This window comes from Colletes gigas, unplaced genomic scaffold, assembly GCF_013123115.1.
Source record: "Colletes gigas isolate AHSC1104 unplaced genomic scaffold, ASM1312311v1 Colletes_gigas_Sc00005, whole genome shotgun sequence".
Classification (NCBI taxonomy): Eukaryota; Metazoa; Arthropoda; class Insecta; order Hymenoptera; family Colletidae; genus Colletes; species Colletes gigas.
This window is the reverse complement of record NW_025106634.1, coordinates 10,343,129-10,368,553: the sequence shown is the minus strand read 5'-3', so window position 1 is coordinate 10,368,553 and position 25,425 is coordinate 10,343,129. Positions and strand designations below refer to the sequence as shown.

General features: G+C 31.0%; 4 protein-coding genes across 9 annotated transcripts; 3 read left to right on the top strand and 1 right to left on the bottom strand.

Annotated features, from left to right (window-relative positions):
• Window positions 1–411: 411 nt before the first annotated feature.
• Window positions 412–10,998, top strand: LOC122395093 (eukaryotic translation initiation factor 2-alpha kinase). Of its 4 annotated transcripts, none has more exons than XM_043392418.1 (14): window positions 412–682; window positions 1,231–1,357; window positions 1,779–1,953; window positions 2,186–2,339; window positions 2,679–2,853; window positions 2,932–3,193; window positions 3,521–3,652; window positions 3,766–3,946; window positions 4,009–4,114; window positions 4,444–4,655; window positions 4,889–5,618; window positions 5,692–6,039; window positions 6,129–6,364; window positions 10,932–10,998. In XM_043392418.1, exons 1-13 carry the CDS (start codon window positions 555–557, stop codon window positions 6,339–6,341), a joined length of 2,943 nt encoding a protein of 980 aa, XP_043248353.1. In that variant the 5' UTR covers window positions 412–554; the 3' UTR covers window positions 6,342–6,364; window positions 10,932–10,998. The 4 variants fall into 4 exon arrangements, with proteins under 4 accessions (XP_043248353.1, XP_043248352.1, XP_043248354.1 ...); XM_043392417.1 differs by lacking the exon at window positions 10,932–10,998 and adding an exon at window positions 7,337–7,377; XM_043392419.1 differs by lacking the exon at window positions 10,932–10,998 and having other exon boundaries at window positions 2,932–3,061; window positions 6,129–6,957.
• Window positions 7,513–11,176, bottom strand: LOC122395307 (the record flags this gene model as incomplete). Its single annotated transcript, XM_043392748.1, has 12 exons — window positions 7,513–8,202; window positions 8,276–8,426; window positions 8,486–8,806; window positions 8,933–9,079; window positions 9,153–9,359; window positions 9,424–9,683; window positions 9,749–9,919; window positions 10,027–10,191; window positions 10,250–10,429; window positions 10,506–10,557; window positions 10,643–10,809; window positions 10,918–11,176. Coding segments are annotated over 12 exons (2,241 nt in total), but the record flags the coding sequence as incomplete, so codon positions are not given.
• A 667-nt stretch (window positions 11,177–11,843) lies between these two features.
• Window positions 11,844–18,686, top strand: LOC122395092 (nuclear pore complex protein Nup154). 3 transcript variants are annotated; one of them, XM_043392413.1, is made up of 27 exons: window positions 11,844–11,915; window positions 12,209–12,351; window positions 12,429–12,566; window positions 12,628–12,724; window positions 12,807–12,970; window positions 13,046–13,191; window positions 13,278–13,543; window positions 13,627–13,877; window positions 14,159–14,412; window positions 14,486–14,659; window positions 14,756–14,861; window positions 14,945–15,153; window positions 15,238–15,335; window positions 15,417–15,609; window positions 15,693–15,787; window positions 15,853–15,949; window positions 16,012–16,089; window positions 16,170–16,366; window positions 16,429–16,576; window positions 16,783–17,015; window positions 17,092–17,239; window positions 17,297–17,389; window positions 17,454–17,574; window positions 17,677–17,781; window positions 17,914–18,031; window positions 18,093–18,215; window positions 18,361–18,686. In XM_043392413.1, exons 2-27 carry the CDS (start codon window positions 12,216–12,218, stop codon window positions 18,485–18,487), a joined length of 3,915 nt encoding a protein of 1,304 aa, XP_043248348.1. In that variant the 5' UTR covers window positions 11,844–11,915; window positions 12,209–12,215; the 3' UTR covers window positions 18,488–18,686. The 3 variants fall into 3 exon arrangements, with proteins under 3 accessions (XP_043248348.1, XP_043248349.1, XP_043248350.1); XM_043392414.1 differs by lacking the exons at window positions 15,417–15,609; window positions 15,693–15,787; XM_043392415.1 differs by lacking the exons at window positions 18,093–18,215; window positions 18,361–18,686 and having other exon boundaries at window positions 17,677–17,777; window positions 17,914–17,985.
• Window positions 18,687–20,163: 1,477 nt separating this feature from the next.
• Window positions 20,164–24,887, top strand: LOC122395089 (USP6 N-terminal-like protein). Its single transcript, XM_043392409.1, has 8 exons — window positions 20,164–20,296; window positions 20,734–20,966; window positions 21,039–21,362; window positions 21,469–21,656; window positions 21,731–21,891; window positions 22,015–22,335; window positions 22,807–22,945; window positions 23,668–24,887. Exons 2-8 carry the CDS (start codon window positions 20,812–20,814, stop codon window positions 24,093–24,095), a joined length of 1,716 nt encoding a protein of 571 aa, XP_043248344.1. The 5' UTR covers window positions 20,164–20,296; window positions 20,734–20,811; the 3' UTR covers window positions 24,096–24,887.
• Window positions 24,888–25,425: the final 538 nt, after the last annotated feature.

The following is a 25,425-nucleotide window of genomic DNA, read 5'->3' as shown; positions in this document are numbered from 1 at the left end:
AAACTAATATTCGGTAAAATTATATAAAAATTATATAACTTAAATAATACGGTGCAAAGTCAAAACGTTATCTAATTTTAAGCTATACGATTATTTCGATAGAACCATATAAACGTTAAAAAAGGAAAAACCGTACATATCAATAACAATTTACTATTAATTTAAAAGAAGTTAACAATACAATAACAAAAATTTACGTGTTCGAAATTCTATTCGAGAAGTCAATACGACTTCTCGAATAGAATTAGTAATATCGTTGCACGTTAATTACAAAATGTTTGTACTGTGAAACAAATTATAGTAGTAGGTAGTAGGTAGCTACAAATGAGTAATTTTAATTATTTCGTGCGTGACTATAATGTTCGTGAGATGGCGCTGGAATTTATGTTTATTAGAATTTATCAGAGTTTACCATGGTTCATCGGTGTGCACCGAATAACCAGTATTTATCGTATTTTAATCGAATATCACGATAAAATTTCGTGTCAGTTATTTTACGGGAATATTCAACCAAAATGCAGTATTTAAGCAATCAATCGTTTCGTATGTAGAAAATGTCTGACATACATTTACAGAAACGAATATGGTTTCATTTGTTATGTATAATTTTGTTCGTATTTCCGCTGGTTGACAACAATGATACAAAGCAGTTGATATCTTGCGAACAGAAACCTTCACGCAGGTAATTAGTTGAAAACATGTACACGTCGAATATTTACAATACATTCATTCGATCATCGATACTTTAGCTTGACATATTTTGATTATTATTATATTCTATACTTCGATTTAGTAAATTCTTAATTTTATTAATACTTGACGAAAGTTCATTGTTGTGTGTATAATTTTCCACTAAGAAATGTTTATAGATATTCGCGTAGGAAAAATGTAACGATTAGTACAAAGAGAAAGCTTCTAAAGTTAAACAAATTATATAACATGAATTTGTTTCGTTATTGTTAAAAGTACGTTGTAATAAGTTGCTATTTTATTTGATCGTTTCTTTCATTGTCTCTCGATTTTATAAAGAATTATTTTACAATAGAGTTTTTTAAATAACGTTTAAAAAACCAAGATCTTACAAATGCAATGATTTTCAAGTTATTTATTTATCTTTCTTTTTTGACATTTTTTGTAAACGCATAGATAATAGAGTTATGACCTGGAACATTTGCACAAATCAATCTGTAACCATAATTCTGAACCACATTATTTAATGCTTTCTTCCAGTTTATTATTCGTGAGTACGTTAGATGGAAAAATATCTGCTCTAGATGCAAATAATCTAGGAAAAAAACAATGGACCTTGGATTTGAATGGAGGACCTATGTTATCGTCAAATATTCATCATACAGAAGTATATAAACATTAAATACATTCTATGAATTTAATATTAAGTCGTCCCATAAGTTCATGTTGTTTATTGTACCATTATTTAGAATAACATTTTAAACCTTCCTGCAGATGTTATGAAAAAATGTAATCACCTTCTTGTTCCGCAACTATTCCTACTTTTTTAGTAAAGACATTATGTATCGCTGTAAAATTGTCATGGTTTGTCATTAATATAGTTTTCTAGATGATTTTTTATAGAATCAATACTTTATATATATAATATTTAATAGTATATCATTTTCTATACATTATTATTTTTTCATTTTATAAGATATGCTGTTTCAATTTCAAATTCATTTTTTTCAATTAAAAAAATTATATTGTATTAAACAGATACAAGTAACATGAATCATTTTTTCTGTTTCACTTATAAATCTTTGTAGCTTAATAATGATGGACAGTGGGTTCGTTTGATACCATCGCTAAGAGGTGGATTATATAAATTCGATGGTGAAAATTTAGAATCAATACCAATATCTGCAGTACAGTTGTTACATTCGTCCTTTCGTTACTCCGAGGATTTAGTATTTTCTGGTGGCAGAGAAGTGAATTCATATGGTAAATATTTTCAAACGTGTATTACAAATTTTTCTTACGAAACGTTTCATTGATTTATACAACAAATAAGCATAACCAAATCAATAACGTTAATTATGCGTTAATTATGCTTATTTTTGTTATCGTCTGTGCATTGGATATTGAATAATAATTTTCGTAAAACGTATTATCGATTCAGTTTGGCTCCTCGTTGTATATAGTTATACGAATAATAAATATTTTTCTGTAATAGGCGTTTCAAGTGCAACAGGAAAAGTGTTATATGAATGTGGAATTAATGGTTGTACTAACACAAATGGAGATTCATATATTGAACAAGATGTGCTTATTGTTCGACGATATCAACAGACAGTAAGAGCCGTTGAACCTCGTACTGGTATCGAAAGGTATTCATCTTATTGGGTTAGTGAAAAAGTAATATCAGAATTTTCAGTAAGAGAATAGTAGATGTCCAAAAATTTTTAAAGAAATATTACTGTTGTGTATGTCACGTCGAGCGTGAAAGTCACGGATTTAGATCACGACATAAACATAACATATTTTTTATACTAGTAATTGAGGTGTCAACTTTCAAAACATGTGTATATTTTATTGGGAACAATTCTTTTTATGAAAAAAGTAAAGAATATCATTTACTGCAAATATCTAATATTACATATGAACCAACTTAATAGAATACAGTTAATAAGATAGATTTTATATTAATAGAGCATATATTTAAATAGATGGAACTTCAGTGTTGGGCAGCATGATTTAGTATCCATTTCTAATTCTAATATTTATTGTCAAAATGATAAGGAAGCTCATACTCTAGATATTGAAATTAAAGTTGTCGTGCCTGATGGTTTAATCTGGGCTACCAATAGAAACAATCCTAAAATAAAATTGTGGCAGTATAAGGTTGGTTCTAACGAAATATAGAAATAATATAACATTTCCAAGCTTTATATGAAATTATCTGGATTAATATTTTGTTAGTTTAATTCTCCGATCGTTACCATATGGCGTGAAGATGCAAGTAAAAGTAACGAAAACAACAATTTGAAGGAAATTAATTTATTTGATAGTATGGAATGGTTACGGGGAACAGAATTTTCAACTAGCCCAGGTATTTATTTGGGTGTACACGACAGGCAATTATATGTGCAAGAAAATGCAAAACTGTACAAATCATTAGAAGTATTACCAACATACACGCAACATTTAACATATCCATGGCAGCCACATCTTGCTGCTATTGGTATGAAAGTTTCTTTTATTATTAAAAGAAATTATAAATATTTACAGTGATGAGTAAAGGTGAACAAACTTTATAAAATTTTCAAAAATATTAACACTGATTCGGATAGAAAGGACAGAATATTATAATACTAATATCGTTCAGGGATCGGCCAACACTATTGATACATTTTGCAGGATTTCATGTGTCATTTAATTATCTATACTACAATGTTGCAGTTCGAAAATATAATATTTTTACAAAAATGTATAAAGTGTCTTCAGTTTTGCTTATCGATATATATTTAATCCTTTATAAGAAAGTATATTAAAACACAAAATATTTCAGGTAATACAATTGTAAAGGCTCTTCCAGGTCCAGAAAGCAATAATAATAATGATGATAATGCTTTGCTTAAAGTAAATGATACACAAAGTCCTACTGCATTGTCAGTTTTATATAATTCGGAATATATAAACGGTATAAAAATCTCAAAGAACAATTATTTCACATTTAGATAATAGCAAAAATGAAATATTTAAAATTGTTTGTTTCATATATACATATATGTATGTTTAAGTTTTTTTTTACAGGAAATGGATTTTATCTATATTCGCAAGATCAGTTGCAAGTAGATAACGACAAACAATGTAATCGTACTAATATAAATTCGATGCTCATCGCGGAAGAGAAAAAGTTGTTTATGTCAAATAATACTCTTGAAGAGGATGACACACCTGTTCAAATAATAATTGTTTCATTATGGTATTGGTGGTACGTAAAATTAAGACAAGACACAAATTACTAACTTTAAATAGAATATTATTTTTTAACAGGAAAGAAGTTTTAATTATTTCAATTACCACAGCGATTCTACTTAATTTCGTGTTAACGCAACGTCTATTAAATGCTACTACAGTCGTTAAAGATGCAGTACTTCCGGTACAGTATATTACAGTTATTTTTAATATAGCAGAATAAAACTACAATAGGATTCTATAGCTGTACCCTTGGAGATTTTTATGATATTTGAAGGAATAAATCTGGAGATTGAACGATGACATTGCAGTTTCTTTTTTCAAAGAAATATATTGGGTGAGTGCGTAGAACACTTGATTCATAAGTTTCATGGGAGCAAAATATTCTAGAGAATATTATTATTTGTTCTGCGGATTCATCCTTTCAAATATCAAAATTTCCGAGGGTATAGTAGTAAAATGTCCTTATCAGATGTATTAAAATTACAACTACTTGTTTTTTAATGTTTTTAGCCGTTAATAGTGGAGAGGCACATTGAGACAAATAAAACTAGTTTTCGAATAATCAATGATAAAGAAAGCATCGATAAGTTTAAGTCACGTTATCTCACAGATTTTGAGCCAGTAGACTGTTTAGGAAAAGGAGGCTATGGTGTTGTTTTCGAAGCAAAGAATAAAATAGACGATTGTAATTACGCTATTAAAAGGATTGCTTTACCAAATAGGTACATTAAATATTTTAATAAATTTAGTATTATTTTTAATCTTCTGTGCTCCAAGAAAAAAAAAATTTATAAATGCTCATAATTTTAATTTCATTTGTTTATTTAATTGATTTCGTTTGTTGCCATAAATGAAACGAGTTAGATAACGGCGTTAGTGGAGCGCAGAGAGCAAAATAGACGTGAAATAATAGTTTCTAACTTAAAGCTTCTTAATTAGTTTGTTCGATTCACAGTCAATCTTCGAGAGAACGTGTAATGCGAGAAGTAAAAGCATTAGCCAAATTGGATCATCAAAATATTGTAAGATATTTCAATGCATGGTTGGAATGTCCGCCTGCAGGATGGCAAGAGAAACATGATCCGGAATGGATAAACAAATTAATATTACCAACAGATCTTACATCTCATGCTGAAGCGAAAGTTAATAATTTCGTTTGCATAAATGTTTCTCAAACCGATCAGTCGTCAGTTGAGAGTGCTTGTGAAGCTTACGATGCATTGCATAATTCCGATTTGGACGAAGACTCCTTAGTTGTTTTTGAAAAATCCCATTCGACTTATCTAAACAAAGATGTAATCGATATTAGTAATTACAGTACTGAAAGTTCGAATTTATCACGTTCGAATAATGTAACCGGAAAAGTATTATCGAAAATCGACGACTGTACAGGCTCCGATAGCATCGTGTTCAAAGACACGAACAGTAATAAGCATTCGGAAAAAGACGAAAATAGGAAACGTCAGAGATCATTTTCCTTAGATTTGAATAATAAATCAAATACGCGCAAGTCGCCGAAAATGTTCCTTTACATACAGATGCAACTGTGCCAAAGGCTAAGTCTTAGGGATTGGCTGAAAAACCAATCGGTACAAGATTATCGCCATGTATTAAATATATTTCAACAAATAGTCGAAGCTGTGGAGTATGTTCATTTGCAAGGGCTTATTCATCGTGATTTGAAGGTAATATTTTAAATTACAATAATATTATACATTGTAAGATTAAAAGTTTTCATTTCTCATATGTAATTTTCAGCCTTCGAACATATTCTTTTCTTTCGATAATAAGATAAAAGTTGGTGATTTTGGTCTTGTAACCGCAATGACAGAAGGGTATGATGAAACTCATACTCCACCTTCGCAAAACGAAAACATTACTTTAAAGAACAGTTTGCACACTGCATACGTGGGCACTCATCTTTATATGTCTCCTGAGCAAATGAAAGGGCAATGCTACAATTACAAAGTTGATATTTATTCCTTAGGAATAATTTTGTTTGAACTTCTTATTCCATTTGTTACTGAAATGGAGAGAATAACTACCCTCATAAATTTGAGGAAGTCATTGTTTCCAAAAGATTTTGATGCTAATCATCCAGCGGAGGTAAGAAAACAACAACGTGTATCTATTTTTTTTAACAAAAACTGTTTGCTTCGGTGCTGTTTTAATTAAATTAATTACAATCTTTTTAGTATAATTTATTAAAAATGATGTTGGATGAAAATCCTAGCAACAGACCTACGACTTTAGGTATTAAGGCAAGAGCACCATTAATAAATTATGAAATAGCCAATGGATTGGGCATTAATGAAGATTCAAAATGGCATTTTGAACTTCCTCAATTAACGAGACATTCCTCTATGACTAATGCTAGTAGCAGTGAATCTTGGGAAAATATTACTTGAGTAATTATACTCGTATAATTGATGTAAGTATCGCAAGAGACGCAGAAATACATTCTATTATTTATTTCATTCATTCATTTACAACAAAAAAAAAAAAAATGAATTTGTTTTGCAAGTGTGAATTCAATTTACAAAAAATTGAATTTGAAGTGCAAAATCTGTGTATTTCATTATAAAACAGCATTTATTCCGAATTACTAAACAATAAATGATCCAAAAATGGTATATAAATTCTGTCTCAGTAAAGTTTTGTTGACTATATCTTTATAAATCATAATTACTAACGTGTAAATGACAAGTCAGATACTTTATCACTTATTAAATGATCGACTCCCATAATGTAGAGTCTTATGTTGTATTGCATCCAAGTGTAAATACCAACTGCCACCGATATTTGTATAAATATATTTTTTAAATTTTAATTCGTGTAATCTTAAATATTTTTCTACTAAAAATGATATTATTTCATATTACTATGGCTTAGAAAATGTTAATGTTATTTCTTAAGTATATTGTTAAGCGTTATAGTTTTATTGTTACAATTCGTAATGAATATAAATCTAAATCTATTTCTTCAAAAAGAGTAAAGAAGTTCTCCCGTTCCTTATACTCTTTAAAAGGTCAATTATCTTCTATAACTCCTGATGCAATTTCATTCGCAGCTTGTTGACTACCAAGTAAAACTATTCCATTCTTAGACTGAACAAAATTTATAATCGAAGTAGAATCATCATTAAATATTTGTGGAAGTCTATAAAAGCCATGTCTGAAAAATAACCATACAATCTAATTTACAGATATATAATTTTTTTTTTTTTCTAAAAGATAACGTTTTTATTATACTATACCCATCTCGGACATCTTGTAATATTTCCAATAGACACCAAATTATCATAATTATAAAGCATGCAATTGTGACTTGACAAATAAAACACCATTCTTTCCACAATATATTTTCCGATTCTAAAAACAAATACTTAATTTTTGTTTTACAGAATCTAATAAAACAAGACATGCTAGAATAAATGAAATTGTATAACCTTTACTTCTATCTATTACAGTAATTCCAAAAGTGAAGAGAGCTTGACCCTCATCTTTGAATGATTTATTTCTATAGCGGTGAATATAGCACGAATAAAAATTTTCTATCTCGTCACGGGTCGTGTAACTTGCAATATTAATAGTACTAACACGACCATCGTCCTTCACATTAAACAAGTCACTGCTCGATAAGGAATAAATAATTGTAAAAAATATCGAATACACAGAATGTGCCTCTATAACCGTTTTAAAGATGAAAGAACAATGTTCTCCAATTACGTGGGACATCTTGTATACAGGATACAGTACATAATAACGTCGATCGCCAGAATCATCTTCATTACGTTTAGATATACTTATAAAAAAAACTTTAATAAGAATTGTTGTTTTATTTTTTTATATCACGTCGAATAGCCTTGTATTATAGGTATTTGTAGTAATCTAAATATTCACTTTTCTGCTAGGAACAAACAAGTATAGCATATTATTTAAAAAATAGAGATGACTGAAATTTCCGAAAATCATCCACCTACAACAAAATTATTATTGGAATGTTACAACATCCTCGGTATCATACAACTTTTGTCAATCAAATTTGTCGTATCTCTAAAAATAATGAAGTTAATTAAAGCGATCAAAGTTATTATCACAACTTTAATTTACTTCTTTCCATAGGATAGCAATATTTTATCCATTAATAACCACGTAACGTAGGTTCTCCTAGAAAATATAAGGATTCCATTTTCATGAGGAATTTTATCATAAAAACACGATATTTTGAGCTCTTGACCTAATAATAATGATACTTCTTCGTAGTAATCTAAAATGACTAATAAAATTATCTTTCCATACATGTTAGACATAATATTCGATAATGTATTCATAATTACTACCAGATAAACTAATAGTGTGGCTCGCAAATCGTTTGCTCGTTGTATCTAAAGCTGGTAATGATAGAAGATCAATATGATTCCCATCTATATTAAGATATCCAAGAGTGAAACTCATTTGTGGTATGTCTGTACATTTAGGACACATCTTCTCCTGTTCCAAATAACATGATCACAAATATGTAAAACGTTAATCTTCTAAATGTTATTTACTTTCATTTCATCACGTATAGCCCCTATGATTAGATTGGTTGCAGTTGTAATCACTTTTTCTGAAATCGACGGTACATATCTCTTCTCATTCCCATTTACTTGCATGTACAAATTTTTGCCATCTTGGACTATTACTATTTCAAACCATTCTCCTACTGAAATATGCTCTATACTTTCAGCTGCAACATGAATTGCTCCCTGATGAAATCCAAGCTTTATTTTCCCCTCTTCTAATAGCAGTAGAATATACTTATTTAAAGCATCATCTGGCATAATTGCCACAACACCGTTTATATTTTCTGCTTTCATTGCCATTGTGATCTAAATTATAATTGTGCAATGAGTTTATTATAATGAAATCACAAATAAAATAATTGTGAAACAATATAAAAGTATTGTCGCTTAAGGTAGGCTTGACAGGGTTTGCTTGAACAAAAGTGTTCTTACTTGCCAAAATTCCATGTTCTTTGGACATGGTGCAGCAACTGATTCTGTAAGGCCAATATAAATGAAACCTTCTTCGTCGTCTCCCATTAAATATTCCATGTTACTACTGCTAAAAGGAACGTTTGCATGCTTTTCATCATATTTACCCTAAATGATATTTTGTGTTTTAAGACTGTTGATTGTTTTAAGACAATTAGTCGTTCTAATTAATAAGCGAAACCTTTGGTACACGAAGTTGAATGGATGCAAAATTAATGGTTATTTTCTGAATTTGACCTCGAAATCCTTCTCCGACTTTCATCATATGATCAAAATTATATGATATCGGAGTGCACGAAAACGTAGAAGTTTTACGAAAACCATCATTAACGCTCAGTATCCCGTGCATTCCATATATTGCAACTAATATCATATGCCACTGTCCAATCTAAATTAAATCAGCTTGTTTCGAATATTAAATATTAACATTTAAAAAACAAATGTTATTTTACTTGAAGTTTATCTTCATGAACTAGACCCAATGTACAGCCAGAAATTTCAGATAGGAGTACAATTTTTCCATTTCGTAATGATAGTTTTACAAAATCGCACATCGATCCGTTGCAATTATTTTCAGTTCGATAAATAAGTACTCCGTACGTCCTCAATGGTAAAAATCTCAAATACATATGAAGCAAGCGCGAAGATCTCCCATTTATATTATAAAGAAGACTACTTTCTTCTGTAAAGTGTGCAACTTCGTGCGATTTAACTTTTAAATAAGGTGAAATTAAAACAATGATAGTAACGATCATGCTAATAAAATTTCTGATATACCTGTACATGGTTTACTAAAGCATTGACGAACTTCAGAAGCAGAACCAGAACACGACATGCCACTACCACTCGGGGAAGGATTGCTACACATTCTGTTCCTCAACTGTGTGCCTATACCACAACTTGAAGAACAGGATGTCCAAACTGTCCATGGGGACCACATTCCATTTACTAATAGGAAGTTATAAACAATTATATTTCATATTTTATATATAGATTTAACAAGCAGAATAAATATTGCGATGGTGCACGCGCAAATAGGAATTAAGTTTATTTACTTGAACAATTATTAATTGTGCAACTTTTTACATCCCTAGTAGAACCTTCGCATGAAGTTCCCTGTGCATTCTGCATCTTCGAACACGAACGTTTTCTCATTTGAATACCGCTACCACATTGTACGCTACACGTGCTCCATTTGCTCCAATTAGCCCAAGTTCCCACTGTCAAAAGTATTGATACACTATAGAATACACATATAACAGAATTCATTAAATATACTTGAGTGTTTCTTGCAGTTAAATCCTATGCAGTCTTTCATTTCCAATGCTGAATCATCGCACATTAATTCAGGATGCGAAGGTATAGGGCTATTACAAATTCGTGTACGATATTTTTGACCTCTGCCGCAAACAGCACCGCATAACGACCATGCTCCCCAATTGCTCCAACCACCATGACCTATTAAATACGTTTTACTATATATATATACTACATATATATATATATATATATATATATGTATATGCTTGCTTACTTGGACATCCAACATCATATTTAATGCAGTTTATAGCATTCCAATAATGCATCTTTGTACAAAGACATTGTCAACTTCTTTGATCAATAATTCCAAATTCAGAAATAGATAAAGAATATATTTGTTTTATATCATACCGCGCTGCCACTAAGAATCTTCTTTACAAGAAAAAATGAACAGTCGACAGAAAAACACAATTCGATCAGAGCAGGTAACTTTCTATGAAACTGCTTGATAATTTTCATCTCTTCTTTCCGTATAGGATGGTCATGAGCGACATTTTCATAATCACTCATCGTACATCCTAAACAGAACCATATTTAAATAAATTATTTATAATATTAAATAAAAAAATTAAACATTACATTACATTACATTACATTAATCTGTATTCTTTTGTCAAAAACTGTACCAGTTATTCGACAGGTCTCGGTTTGATAATTTGGGCCAATGCAAGGACCACCGGTTTTAGATGGTAATGGGTTACTGCAAGTACGATGTCTGGTCCTTTTGCCTTTAAATCCACATTTTCCAAAACAGGATCCCCATGGGCTCCAAGAAGTCCAGCCACCATCGACAGGACACAAATTATCATTTTTTAATCCAAGATCACAATAAAGATTTTCCACAGCATTCGATACGTCGCCTAAAATAACGCAATTAAAAATATGTTAAATCATCAAAGTGCATTTTCCTACCAGTATAAACGAGGGAAATTAATGAACCAAAAAATATTAAAAGATACATCATCGTCGATTAAACGTAGCATAAAATAAATGAACGTGAAATCAACTTTTCGGTCTGTTCAATAATTTTTAAATGTAAATAATATTTTTTGCGTTTTACGTATAAATCTGAAAGCATTATTTGATAGTTTATTAATAATTGTAATTCATTGTATTTTACGTCTGACCAGAGTTAGGTAATATTTAAATAAAATACGCTCAACTCTACGTTTGACTCGGTTTGTTTTATAAAGTCAAATCATTCTCCTCTACCTTTCCCATTAATTTCTTAATTTTTGTAAATTCTAAAATTTTATAATCTCTTATAACTGCTTCAAATATTATTCGAATCTAATTACTATCTAATTAAGTTCTTGGAAAGGTAGGGAAGAATTTAAATAAAAAGCATGGAAAACATTGGAAAATTGAACGTTAAAAAATTAATAGAAACGTTCAAAAAAATGAACATGATTGAAAATTTAAAAATCTTAGTTTAATTCAAATTAATCTATTTGTAGCCAGGAGTTAAATTTAAACCAACGAGGCTCGATAATTTTGTACATGCGTAGTAATTTATATGCATATATGTAGTATAAAATTTACATACTTGAATGGCGGGAGCAGCACAAACCTCGTGAGACGTTATATGTCAGTATAGACTAGAAGTAATTCATAACAAATTATTGTAAGTGTTTTTCAATCCAATCATATATATTTTACCATTTAGAGTATTATTGTTCTTCCAATCGTGCTTATATTATTGCATTATTGTTAATATCATTTCAGTTTTGTTCGTATAAATAAGCCTAACCTTTACACAATACATTTCGATGAATTACAACGATGAGTTGTTATAAATAGGAATGAAATGTTCGGTCACTAGATTAATAATAATTGAATTAACGTAAAAAGGATTGTAAAGTGCTTAATTGTCTTTATTATTAATTGCATTTAATATATTATTTTTTCTTTACATAGCGCAAACATGACTCTCACGGAGATGGAACCACTCAAAATACATTTAGATGCTTTGGAAATGGCAGGGAAAGTAGTAGATGCACACATTACTGCAGATAGCAATTTTCCTTCTTTAATTAATCTTATGCGATACAACGTACAAGGTAAATGATCATTCTTTTGCCTATTCTATCTTCCGAATATAAATTTCTAAAATTAATATGCATATGGTGTTTTATAGGTGGGCCAACCGTTAGCGGTCTCGACGATCATGATTATCCCAATTTAAATGGAATGTCATTATGTTTCTCAAATATAAATCAAATGAAGCTGCACAGTAAAATTTCTTTACCTTCTGAAGTAATGGAACACTTTCACCGTATCCTTTCAGATATTTTCTTTTTCCTATTTGTCAATACAGTTCCTTAACATATATCTAGATATGCAATGCCATTGTATGATGGGCCTTTTTACAGAAATTTCAAAAGCATGGCTTACGATCGACAGTGATATATATGTTTGGTCGTACGAAAACGAGTAAATATTTAACTAAATTTTTTTATTTCTTTTTTACAGTATATAAAAATAATTAATATTTATTGCAATAACGTATTTTTAGGACCGACGTTGCATATTTTGATGGCTTAAACGAAACTATCATAAGCGTAGGTTTGGTAAAACCCAAACCTGAGGTATTCCAAAGCTATGTGAAATATTTACTGATCCTCACAACTACGGTTGAAGTAACTATTCTTGGAGTAACATTAACAGAAAATAGTGAAGGTATTGTAATTTAATTATTATTCTAAAATTGTACGATTCTAGTGTTTGTATTTATTTCATTAATTTTTGGTTTAGGTACTTCGCCAGAAATGCAGCTAGTCCCTGAACCAATTTTCACAGTCACCACAGATGGTATTGGTATTACAACAATAGCAAATACTAGTAGCGGGAGAATTTTCCTTGGTGGTAGAAATGGCGCCCTTTATGAAATATATTATCAGGTAAAATTCTCTAAATAAATGTAGGTTCAAAGGAAAACGTCAAAGTGAGAATTAATAGTTAACAGTTCCCTATATTTATTACTTAGGCAGAAAGTAATTGGTTTGGGAAACGTTGCAAAAAGATAAATCATTCGGAAGGCCCGTTGTCGTTCTTAGTACCATCATTCGTCACTATAGCATTGTCGGAAGAAGAAGCAATAATACAAATTTCAGTAGACGATTCACGTAATATTTTATATACTCTCGGTGATAAAGGAACAGTCGCTGTTTGGGATATTGATCACGAGGGTGCGTCTAAAGTCGCATCTTTATCGCAATCTTGTTTAGTACAAAATGCTGTTCATGTTGTTAAGTGCGTATCCACGTACAAATATTACATACGCTTAAATAATATACAGTCAATAATAAATTATAACTTTCATTGTCTTATTTTAGAACTCTCGATAGCAATAACTTCCGACCATTGGTGAGCATATCTGCTATTACAGAATCCGAATCAGTGCATTTAAACTTGGTTGTAGTTGCAGCTACTGGAACACGTTTTTACTTCAGTTGTACTTCGGTTGCTAATCCAACGACTAGACCCCAAGGTCTTCAATTAATACATGTTAGATTACCACCAGGATATGCTGCTAATGCCACTGTAATGAGACCAAGAAAAGTACAAATGGCACATTACAGGAAAGGTATATACAGTAAAACGTCGATTGTCCGAATCAAAGTCGATTAATATTATCTGTTCAGGCACGTTTTGGATCCAACAAATATAGTTGACGAAAAGACTGGAGAAGAAGTATACAATGTATGTATATCTTTTTCTTTTTACCAACTACATTCGTCGGAAATGGGACGTGCCTAAACGGATAATATAAATCGAGATCTGTAATGGGAAAATAAATTCCGACAATCGTTGTTATATCGAGCAATGAATATTAAAATCTGTAGATTATACATATTTTTATTACAGGAACGTTAATTCTCGTTTGCGGTGGAGACACGGAAACAGCTTTATGTTTAAGTAACGATGCTTATCCATTTACGAATTATTTAGCTGAAACTCAAAGTCCTTTATCCCTCGATAGTCCAGTATGGGCTATGTCAGAGATTCTCGTAGAACCAGCTATACGCATTGAAAAACAAAGCAGTTCACAAGGAGAGCCTCCTCTTCTTGTTAGACAACATATGGAAGCTCCTCGAAAATTTATATTTTTAACGTCTCAGGTATAAAATCGAGTAGAAATTATTAATTTTTTGAACACATTCACCTAATAGTCATTTATATCTTTAATCATAGGGTGCCATAATTTTTGTACAAGTTCGTCCAATGGACATTTTGAAACAACTTCTTTTGGAACAACGTGGACCCGATACGGAAGCTGTTCGCGCATACTTCCAATCACAATCTTTAGAACAGGCGTGTGCGACCTGTCTTATTTTGGCCACGCTTGAAAATTCTCAAAATGCTGAGGTATGTAATACCTCTTAATTATAAATATGACGATTTGATCCAATTTAACAAAATCTTTATATTAAAAATTAGCAATTTTTTTAATATAACTTTTAGTTGGCAGAATGGGCAACAAGGGCATTCTTTTTACACGGTAGTCAACGAATGACGGGCATTGGGCCTGGAATAGATACGCATAATACCTTTGCTAATATAAATACAGGTATTATTATTTTGGATACATATGTAAATCGTGTGTCTTTTTCTTTATTTATGTATGTTTTTGTATATCTGTGAATTTCTTAGATATACGCACATCAACACCAAGAGTTCCCAACTACGATTTAAGGTTCCAAGGTTTTCGATCACGCACTTCGGTAGGACCTAATACAGATATCCCTCAGCAACAGTTCTCAGCAAAACACAATGGTTTATATCTATACGTAGGAAGAATACTCCGACCGATATGGAATATGCGATGTATTAAACAAGAAGTCGTAAATAATAAAACTCAAGTAAATAAAGATCTAACAATTTAGATCTAGCAAAACATTATTTTTAACAGTATTTTAATTTATACATACGCATAATAATTTCAGATCTTCAGTACTATTTCAGCAAAACAAGTTACTTGGATTTTAGGACTCTTACAAGCTTTAAGATCATTTCTCAATAGGAATACTCATATTACTAAACAGTACGTATTGTGCACATTACTTCTATTACATATTTCATAAATCATCATATTTTGCTTCAACTATTGTCTATTAACTTCCAGACTCAACGCTACTAGAAATATAAACGACGGGTTCGAAACAACCGTAACTAGTCATTTCCAAGAACCAATGGTCGAGGAAAGAAATTCTTTAGCAGCTTTAAAAATCTTCATTACTCACGCCTGTGAAGTGTTGGAACTTTGGAAAATTTTATGCGAAAATCATTTGAATAATATTATAAATTGTCTATCGAAGGTGAATTGTCTATTCGAATACACATAGCAAATTTGTAATATCGCATAATTAAATAATTAATATTTTTGAAAATTTTATTGTAGGATCAAATTAATCAATTTTTTACAGCTACATTTAGAGATTTGATTTTAATTGGTCATGAAATTTCTTCGTTACTAATCATTCATCTTATAGATAGGTAAGCTGATTCGGCACAACTACTATATAGTTACTTTTTCATTAATTACTATTAATCTTCCATAGCTATCTTGGGGATAATGCGTCTGTCGATGTCGTTAGTCAAAGATTGAGAGAAGTTTGTCCGAATTTGTATAGAAGCGAAGATGCTGTTTGTTCTAAGGTATGAAGAAACGATATCTCTTGCAATCTCAGATTTAATATTGTTGCGCTTCTAAATTCTAGGCTAACGAAATAATTTTAAAAGCAAAAAGTTGTATGAACTCGGAAGAAAAAGAATGTTATTTGCAATCTGCTTTAAAGGTAAATGAAAATGATAACGTTGACGTTGTACGGCATTATTTGTAGAATGTGACGATTTATATTTATACTTCTATTCACAGCTTTGCAAAGAAGTTGCTCCCAGATTGAATTTGAGCGCAGTGTGTCAACAATTCATTGCATGCCAATTTTATTCGGGTGTACTCGAGTTGTGTCTCACCTGTGCTGAAAGAGTAGATCCTAATAATGCCGCGTTGCATTATTACAAAAACAACGAACCCAACGAAGATCAAGAAGGTGGATTTGCTTACATGAAAAGGTATGTATCAACTGTTCACTACTATAAGCCATTTCAGATATTAATTTTTATTTATAATCTAGATTGGAAATTTATAAAGAATTCATCACGCTACTGGATCATCTCTATAATCAGAGTATTTCTAATCCATTAACACCCACTATACCAAGCAAACCTGGACCTCCGCTTCAAAATGTTCCAACCATGCCCGTCACACCAGCAAAAGAAATAGTAAGATACGCGTTTATTTACGAACTTAAAAAATAACAGTTATAGAGCCTATAATTGAGAATTTGTGTGAAAACATTGATTTTGAATAACTGTTATAAAGAACCTAAATCTATATTATATACACTTTCAACAAATCATTAACGATACTTGATAGAGTATTAATTTCCCTTAATTTTTGTTGATTGATTTGATTTCATGTATTTCAGTTGCACGACATCATAAATGATGCATTGCATTCTCCGTGTGAGATGCTTCATGCTTCGGTGTATGCTTGGATGATAGAACGAAGACTTCACGGCGAACTTGTTGCTCTCGCAGCACCGTCTTTAGAAGCTTATCTTACGCGCTTAAATGCACCGGATTTACTTTGGCAGTTCTATGAAAGAAATAAGAATCATGCTGCTGCTGCCAAAATTTTGGATTCTCTGGCGACCAAAGAGTACGTATCCACGCGGATCATTGTCGCACGATAATCGAACATAAAATGTCGTCACACAGTCTCATTCTTTATCCAGATCAAATATACAATTATCGCAGAGGGTTGAATATTTAGCCAGAGCTGTGGTTTGTATGCGAAGCGATCAAGCTGGATACGCTCCATACCTAGGAATTTTCTTACGCGAATTAGAAGACAAAGTAGAAGTAGCTAGAATACAACAACAGGTATAAATTAAACATGATTGAAACAACAGTTCTGTGTACATTTGTACCTTTTTATAGATATTAGACACAATTTGCAATCAACACATGGCCGATCGACTTAGCGAAGATGTATTTAGAGCATTGAATAATTCGTTGCTTGATATTACGAAGGTGTGTGCAAATTTTTATATATTTATATTAAGCGTATGTAATTAATTCGTAATAATAATTTTAGTTATACGAGAAGTATGCAGACCCTCTACAATTATGGGAATGCAAATTAGCTATAATTCACTGTTCCGGTCACCAGGATGCAATGTTGATCCAAGAAATTTGGACTAATATTATTAACAATGGTATTCGTATTGTATTTGATATCTTTCTTATCGTTTTCGAACAAAAGTTTTCGTCTTAGGAAATATAAAAGCAGTAAGTATTTTATCCGAATTACTTTACAGAATTAAAAGATGCATCCACTGCGGAAGATAGAATGGCTATTTTAATGAGCAAAATTATATCCCTTGGGCAGGAGTATTCGGGTTCTCCACACTGTTTCCCAGTTGGTAATAATAAAATTTTTATACGACTTGAAAAAGAAGTTGTATCTAAAACTGTTATTTGTTACGCAATGGAATATAAATTAATTAAAAGTTAAACACAAATAAGAAACGTAAATAAGTATAAATATTTTTCAGATTTTCTAATAAAGCAATTAGAAATAAAGGCATGTAAATTAAACGTATCGAATGATAGAATTATATCCGGATTTCTACAATTAGGTGTTTCAGTGGAAGACCTGTTAGATATTTATAAGTAAGTACAACAAGTGAAGTAAATATATTTAAAGTAATTTATATGTAATATTCTTCTGTAGAATGATTGGTAAAGACACTCGAACATGGTTAAACGAAGGAAATGAATTTCACTTGATAGAGTCAACGGCAGATTTGGTTATTTATTTCGTATCTCATTCAAATGTCACTAACAACTTTATCAGGTAAGCTATTCATCTACATATTGGTATATGTATACCAATATTAAATTAGATTCGCTTGTTAAAGCAAAGTAATATACATATGTAATATTAAATCAGTCGCTGTACAAATATATTGCTTGATGTTAAATAATGGATTTCATTACAGACGAAAGATAATCACCAAAAGTCAAGATGTAATTTCCAAGTGTTTAACAACGCTATACAACAAACCCCATGGACAAGCATTGATAACAAAACTTAGGTCAATTCAGAGCGTTTTAAATCGTATGTAAAAAAAGAAGTTTCAGTCTTCTGTACAACAGAATAACATTTTATAAAATTGTATAAATTATTGAAAATTGGAACGCGACGAAATATGAGTCATTCCACGAAGGTATCGTCAAAAAGTAATGAGAAATGTAAATAGCAAAACAGTGTTTGTTCAAGTATTTTCTATAGACATTATATAACATTCGGTTTTTTTCATAATAAAAATAGCATGCATCAAATTTGTGATGCGATAAATCTCTTTTATTACGTCGATTATTTTATAAGACAATAAAGAGACATTTTATGTATACATCATGTGTTTAAATTGACAGTCTCTGGTCAATAATGTTCTAAAATAAATTTGATAAAATTATTAATAATTTTAAATGTTATCCGTGTTACTTGATGTTAACAAAGCAAGACTGCATTATTAATACTGTAAATTTAGTTTTTTGAAACAAATTTTAAAAACTGTTCTTATAGAAATGTCATCACTAGGGAACTACATATAAAAACCCCCAGACTAATGGGGTATGTAACCAACACACACATCGCATAATGCATGAAAAAGAGGTTTTTTGAAAGTTTTCCCTTTGGCGCTAACCCATGAAATCTAACTAGAAAAAAACATCACACAACATAAATACGTATATACAGATCTAATTATCATTCTAAATGGAAATTATAGGGAGAAACCCACGGAACTGCGCATACCCAGTGAGAAATTTACAAAAAAAAAAAAGAAACTAAAATGTATAATCTTTAAAACGAACAGTTCGGTTTTCCTTGTTTTTTTTTTTTTAACGTATGCAAAAAATGTCTGGTCGTGGTAAAGGAGGGAAAGCGAAGGGAAAGTCAAAGTCTCGTTCGAACAGAGCTGGACTACAGTTTCCCGTTGGATGTATTCACAGACTTGTACGGAAAGGAAACTATGCGGAACGAGTTGGGGCTGGAGCACCGGTCTATTTAGTTGCCGTAATGGAGTGTCTGGATGCCGAAGTGTTGGAATTGGCGGGAAACGCAGCTCGGGACAACAAGAAAACTAGAATCATTCCGCGACATTTGCAACTCGCAATCCCACAAAATGAATTACTTTATCTCTTTCAATAATTTATCAGTTATTTTTATTTTATATGGATATATCGATATGAAAGTAAAGCAATAAGCCGGAATGAAAATTTTTTCCTTTCGAAAGATTTTGTACGACCTATAGAATGGTACATTCTTAAACAATTTCCCTTCTTACGATTAATTTCTTACTTTCTTTAAATTTAGATTACTATTAACCATAACTTACGAAATTTATTTATATACATTTAAAAATTGTTAAGTACTTAAATATCTTTAATTAGAAATTTAAATAATTTGGGATACCGAAGAGTAAAGCTAGATCGATGTCATGAAAATATTAAATTGTTAAAGAGACTAAAGTTATGATTACATAGATATAAAAGCAATGTTTGCGTTAAATGTATTTTAAATAAATCTCGGAACAAAGTATAATACTGCAATTTCTAGTTTTTTGAAAAGACAACGTTAATTACTTTTAAGTTAAGTTTGCAGAAGTAAACAGGAAAAGTATGAAAATTTCGGAAAATCCGCTTGTTTTGAATTTACAATGAACCTATTGGCAACACTGACTCATAAACGAGAATTGAACATCTGAAGATCTGAATCCGGTTTGAAGTTGCATGTACTGGTATGTATGGACGGCAGTTTTGCTAAACGGATGAATGTTACAAAGAAACGATTTTATATGTAATATGAAACGAAGGAAATTAGTTAATTCCTAACCATGCAGTGTCTATAGTTTAGCAGTTTATTTTTTAGTGGTAAGATTAAGATCGTTTGCTGAGAGTATCATTTATTTCCAATGTATATAACCTTCCTTGTCAATATGTAGTGTGTTAACTTTATAACATCGAAAATTTACAATATAGAATTGTAGCCCTCCTTCCTCTCTGTATATAAAATAAAATAAAGATATCCCTATCTAAGTTTTATATTGCGATACGTAGTTATTCAGTACTTGGTTTTTTTTACACCAGAAATTACAGTAAATTTTCAATATATCATCATTACTATGTTGAAACAAATTTAGTGTAGGTTTTTAATATGTACTTTATATTTATTTCAGTATTATTCTGGTTATTATATTTTACAGAATCATAGACAGATGTTTGTTGTGCTATTGAAATTGCTTATAATATATAAAAAAAAGTTTCTTTTATTATTGTTTAATCAGTGATGTTATTCATCTTTATTATAGATAACAGACTAACATAAATAGATTCTTCTTAACAAGACGGCATGTTTGTAAGAGCTTGGTCGCGAATTCTCACGGGGGATGAATGAGGAAGAATTATTGAAACGGTCTGCTGCAGAGCGAGATAGAATATTTAGCTGCTATGACCGTGGTAGAGAAAATGGAGCAGAAATTGATCCATGGGAAGATCCTACTTACGAAGTTTATCATACTACGGACAGATATGGATTTATACAGTAATTAATATGGCGATACTTGTGGTATTATTACCATTATTACTTTTTATGTATCAATGTTTGTATTTTTAGTGACAAACGTTTACCACAGAAACCGGACCCGAACGAAATCAAGTGTCATCGCGTGGAAATGGAAAGATTAAAGAAATGGGAAAAAATGACAAAACAATGGGACAGTTCCTCGACTAAAGAGAAGTTACGCCGTAGAATATATAAAGGAATTCCTAATAGATTTCGTGGCCAGGTTTGGTCACTGCTCCTGGGTATTAAAAATTTGAAGAGAGAACAAGTTGGTAAATATGAAGAAATGTTGCAACTTGCTCGTCAGTGGTCTACTGAAATACGACAGATCGATGCTGATGTGGCTAGACAATATAGAGATCATATCAATTATAGGTACATAAGTTATATTTAAGATTTGTTAGAACTGTACCGAACGTTTTTATGGTATGGTACATGTTCAATGTATTTGTTCTACCAATTTTCTATTTACATTGTACAGGGAGAGGTATAGCATAAAACAACGATCCATGTTCTATGTCTTGGCTGCCTATAGTATGTATAATATGGAAGTGGGCTATTGTCAAGGGATGTCGGTATTAGCTGGATTACTTCTGTTATATATGGACGAAGAAGATGCATTTTGGGGTCTTTCCGTATTGCTAGCTGATAAGAAATACACCATGCATGGTTCTGAGCCTGTTTTATGCGTTGTAAATTATGATTAATTTGGACTGGAGTTAAATAGATTTATTTCTTTCTAGGATTTTATGTGGATGGGTTTCCGAAATTGAATCGTTTCATAGAACATCATGATAAAATTATGAATAAATTTTTACCAAAATTAAAACGAAAGCTCGACAAATGTGGTTGCGATTCTATACTTTATGCATTAAAATGGTTCTTCGTTGTTTTTCAAGAGAGGGTAAGACAAACATTTAATCATTTCATTTTTCTTTTTTAAATCACGGCAAATTATGTTTGAAAATTTTTTTCAAATTTAATCAAATGTGTACCATATTTAAACATAATTATTCGTTTGGAACAGACACCCGTTAATCTTGGCCTTCGAATTTGGGATATATTTTTATTAGATGGCGATCGCATTTTACCTGCTATGGCATACACGGTCATGAAAATGCACAAACGTTTTCTTATGCCAATGGAAAGTCTTGATGAATTTTGTAATTACTTGCAAATTAAATTGGAAAAAGATTTTTGTTTCGACGATGATACAGTGATAAGTACTATGGAACGTAGTATGGAAGAATTGAAACGTGCTAAATTGGATTATCCTGGTTCTCCTTTGCCAGAAGAGTTACCACGATATGCATTTGGCACATTTAAAGAACCTACATTCGCTAGTAAGGTAATTTATATTTATTTATGATACTTTGTATTAACCTCTGTGTCAATACTCTGGTACGTTGGTATCCGTTTCAACTTTACTTAAAAAATTTTTGTTGTTTGAATAATTTCACGTCGATTCATCCGCCTAATTAAAAATATGTGAGTTTTCGAACATGAGTCTAGGCACTAAATAGAAGAAATTATTTGTAAATATGTTAGAAATATTGGAAATGCTTTATTCTTATCACAGCGACAATACGAGCGTGCAAACGTATTTATATTTGGATAGCAAAGCGGAAGAGAACGTTAATCATTATTCAGCATATTATTGTAAGAAATCAGAAAAATGTCACGCTAATTAAAAAATAATAAAGAAGAGAGAGAGTTCAAAGTGGGATATATGCGACTCGCACGGCATCAAAAGTGTTAAAAATACAAGAAAATTAGTTGGAATACTCGAGTTGTATATGCTTTGCTTTTCTATGTTCAGGTTGGGAGACGAGCCGAAGAGTTTAGCGAAGCACAGCATGTAATGCGTGAATCCATAACGCAACGTAGAGACTTGGTGCTTGTTGATGATGGTAGAGAAAGTACAACACCGGTTGAACCAACAGGTTGTGGTCTTGGCGGTGAGTTACAATACAGTGAAAACATAGTACACGGTAATATAAATACTTGTCTTCTGCATTCTAAACAAAAAAGTATTCTTAAGGATATGGAGAAGGATAAAGATAGAGATTCAAACATTGATATAATGATTATATACAATACTAGATTATAAGATACATCCTAAAAATAAGGCTCTGATATTCAAACTGTTATACATATACAATGTTGCTCAATTATGTAGATAAAAGATAACGGAAGATACTCTATAGAACAAATTTTTAAGTATTAAAGATCATTTTTTAACATGCTTAGTATCATTAAAATGAATTTCTATATGCCTCTGATATTGTACTGAAAGTTTCCCTTGATAGTTTTCATATAAAATAGAATAAGAGATGCAATAGACTGTGATTATTCCATAAAACGTACACAATATTTGTAAGAAATTTCATATAAAGAGGCATAAATGATAAAAATATGTATGAATCTGAAGATCTGATACACGGATGCATGTTATATTTTTGTTATGTTTAATTATGCTAAATTTCGTTGCCATTAATTAACAATTACATAAGCAATTATATAAGCAAAACGTTCAACATACATGGACACATGAAACGTGTTTAAGGATTAGGGGCAGTATTAAGTAAATGTATTATAGTTATTATGCGAAACTATTTTGTGAAAACATGTTTGTCTCGATATCCTATGATAGTATAATAAAAATTGAATATATGTGCAGGAAGCAAATTCTCATTTGATCCAAGTCTCGATGATGGAACCTCTCCCAATGGCTCGCGTCGGTCATTGGCAGACACATCTGTTACCTCGACAGCCGATCTTTCCGTATTTAGTTCGGCGACACGGTCTCAAGCGTTAGACAATAGTCTCGATACACAAAGTAATATTTCTAATGCTAGCTCAGGTAGCGGTGGTTTGCCCACACCGAGAGCAACACCTCATCAACCGAGTCCAGACATTGTACGAATTTATGTACCATACACTTCACCTATATCTGGATCATACAAAGACGATCTTCCACGTACACTACCGCGGTCATTAGAAACAAATCGAATTCGCATACGGGTCGATCCTGATCAGACACCAGTAGTGGAGAATTTGAAACCATTTTCATTAGAAACTCCAGAAGTTGAATTAGACTTAAAATAATCTGTTCATTTGGTAGGTGTACGATTCATGACATTACAGTTAGTATTAAACATGGATTTAGATTAAAGAAGCCTTGAAATCTACATTGTATTATACACAGAAAAATGATCGTGGAAATGGTAATTACGATAGGAGCGATAATAAACGATGTTCATTAAATATAATGTACACATACAGTATAATTGACCTTTGTTCGAAGGGCCAATTATAGAATCAAAGTAAACGTAATGTATCATGATGTTTCTTATTCAAGTATAAGCCAGTGTATGTTGTAAGCACTATTTAGTCACGAATTGTTGTAGAAATTCGCGTTTAACGAAAATTACTCGTACACTTTCTCTATGGCCTAACTTTACGTTCATAATCGAATACAATTTAAACATATGCAGTAGAGAATTACAAATGTTCAGTCTGTTATTTCTAATCAACGATCAACGAGATCTTCAATAATGAAGTTGTATCCGTATTCTTGTCAAATAATTTTAAAGATAACTGCATAATATTTGTCATACATGTCAAGTTATATCGTACAAAGATATAAAACAATACGATGATGGAACTTTATGCAGTATAAAAACGAATTATGCATTAAATTTAATTGTAATACTTAGTAAAGCATCTCGGACAATGAAATTTTCAACTATCGTACGAATACATTATATATATACATGTATATGTATATGTGTATAACGCATTGCAACAGAGTTATGGAGAATAGGAGTGTAAACTTTAAGTATAATGTATAAATAATTTCTGTAAAGTATGCGTTTTTAAATCTCTCCATCAGACAAACATTATAAGAAATATTTTGGAATATACTAAAAAATTGGCCATTATACATGTATACAAATACGAGTCAATTTTTCCATAGTAAATATAATATTTAAAAACATATTTTTGTTACAATATTACAAGCATATAGAATCCTTTGAATAGTCATTATTATATTTTCAATATTGTATACATATTTCTGAAAATTTCTATAACTATTGCATATGTCTTAAAAAAATATACATAAAGTTCCATACTCTATACATATAGTACAATATATTTAACACGAATAGAAGAAAATTATCCTCACAAAATGTTTGAAATTATTTGTTACGGAATTTGCAAATATTGTCAGTGGTTCGAATGTTTACATTATTGATTGTTCTAAGAAAGTTAGACAATGCAGTTTAGATAATTTGTTATTCACTTATTTTCGGAACGATTATGAATTGGTGATATAATTCCGTAGAATTTTTATACGATAAAAGTTACATATTTTAGTTACTAGGTTATTATAAGGTAATGATCGTATTTTCCAAAAAATTACATTCTATAAGTA

What these genes read in the sequence shown, in the direction of transcription:
- LOC122395092 (XM_043392413.1), top strand. Translation starts at nt 12,216, where the DNA reads ATGACTCTCACGGAGATGGAACCACTCAAAATACATTTAGATGCTTTG. An exon ending in TATGCGATACAACGTACAAG is followed by an intron (nt 12,352 to 12,428) that starts GTAAATGATCAT and finishes GGTGTTTTATAG; the next exon opens with GTGGGCCAACCGTTAGCGGT. An exon ending in ATCATTCATCTTATAGATAG is followed by an intron (nt 15,788 to 15,852) that starts GTAAGCTGATTC and finishes AATCTTCCATAG; the next exon opens with CTATCTTGGGGATAATGCGT.
- LOC122395093 (XM_043392418.1), top strand. Translation starts at nt 555, where the DNA reads ATGTCTGACATACATTTACAGAAACGAATATGGTTTCATTTGTTATGT. An exon ending in GCCACATCTTGCTGCTATTG is followed by an intron (nt 3,194 to 3,520) that starts GTATGAAAGTTT and finishes AAAATATTTCAG; the next exon opens with GTAATACAATTGTAAAGGCT. An exon ending in ATGCTAATCATCCAGCGGAG is followed by an intron (nt 6,040 to 6,128) that starts GTAAGAAAACAA and finishes CAATCTTTTTAG; the next exon opens with TATAATTTATTAAAAATGAT.
- LOC122395089 (XM_043392409.1), top strand. Translation starts at nt 20,812, where the DNA reads ATGAATGAGGAAGAATTATTGAAACGGTCTGCTGCAGAGCGAGATAGA. An exon ending in AGAGATCATATCAATTATAG is followed by an intron (nt 21,363 to 21,468) that starts GTACATAAGTTA and finishes TACATTGTACAG; the next exon opens with GGAGAGGTATAGCATAAAAC. An exon ending in TAAGAAATACACCATGCATG is followed by an intron (nt 21,657 to 21,730) that starts GTTCTGAGCCTG and finishes ATTTCTTTCTAG; the next exon opens with GATTTTATGTGGATGGGTTT.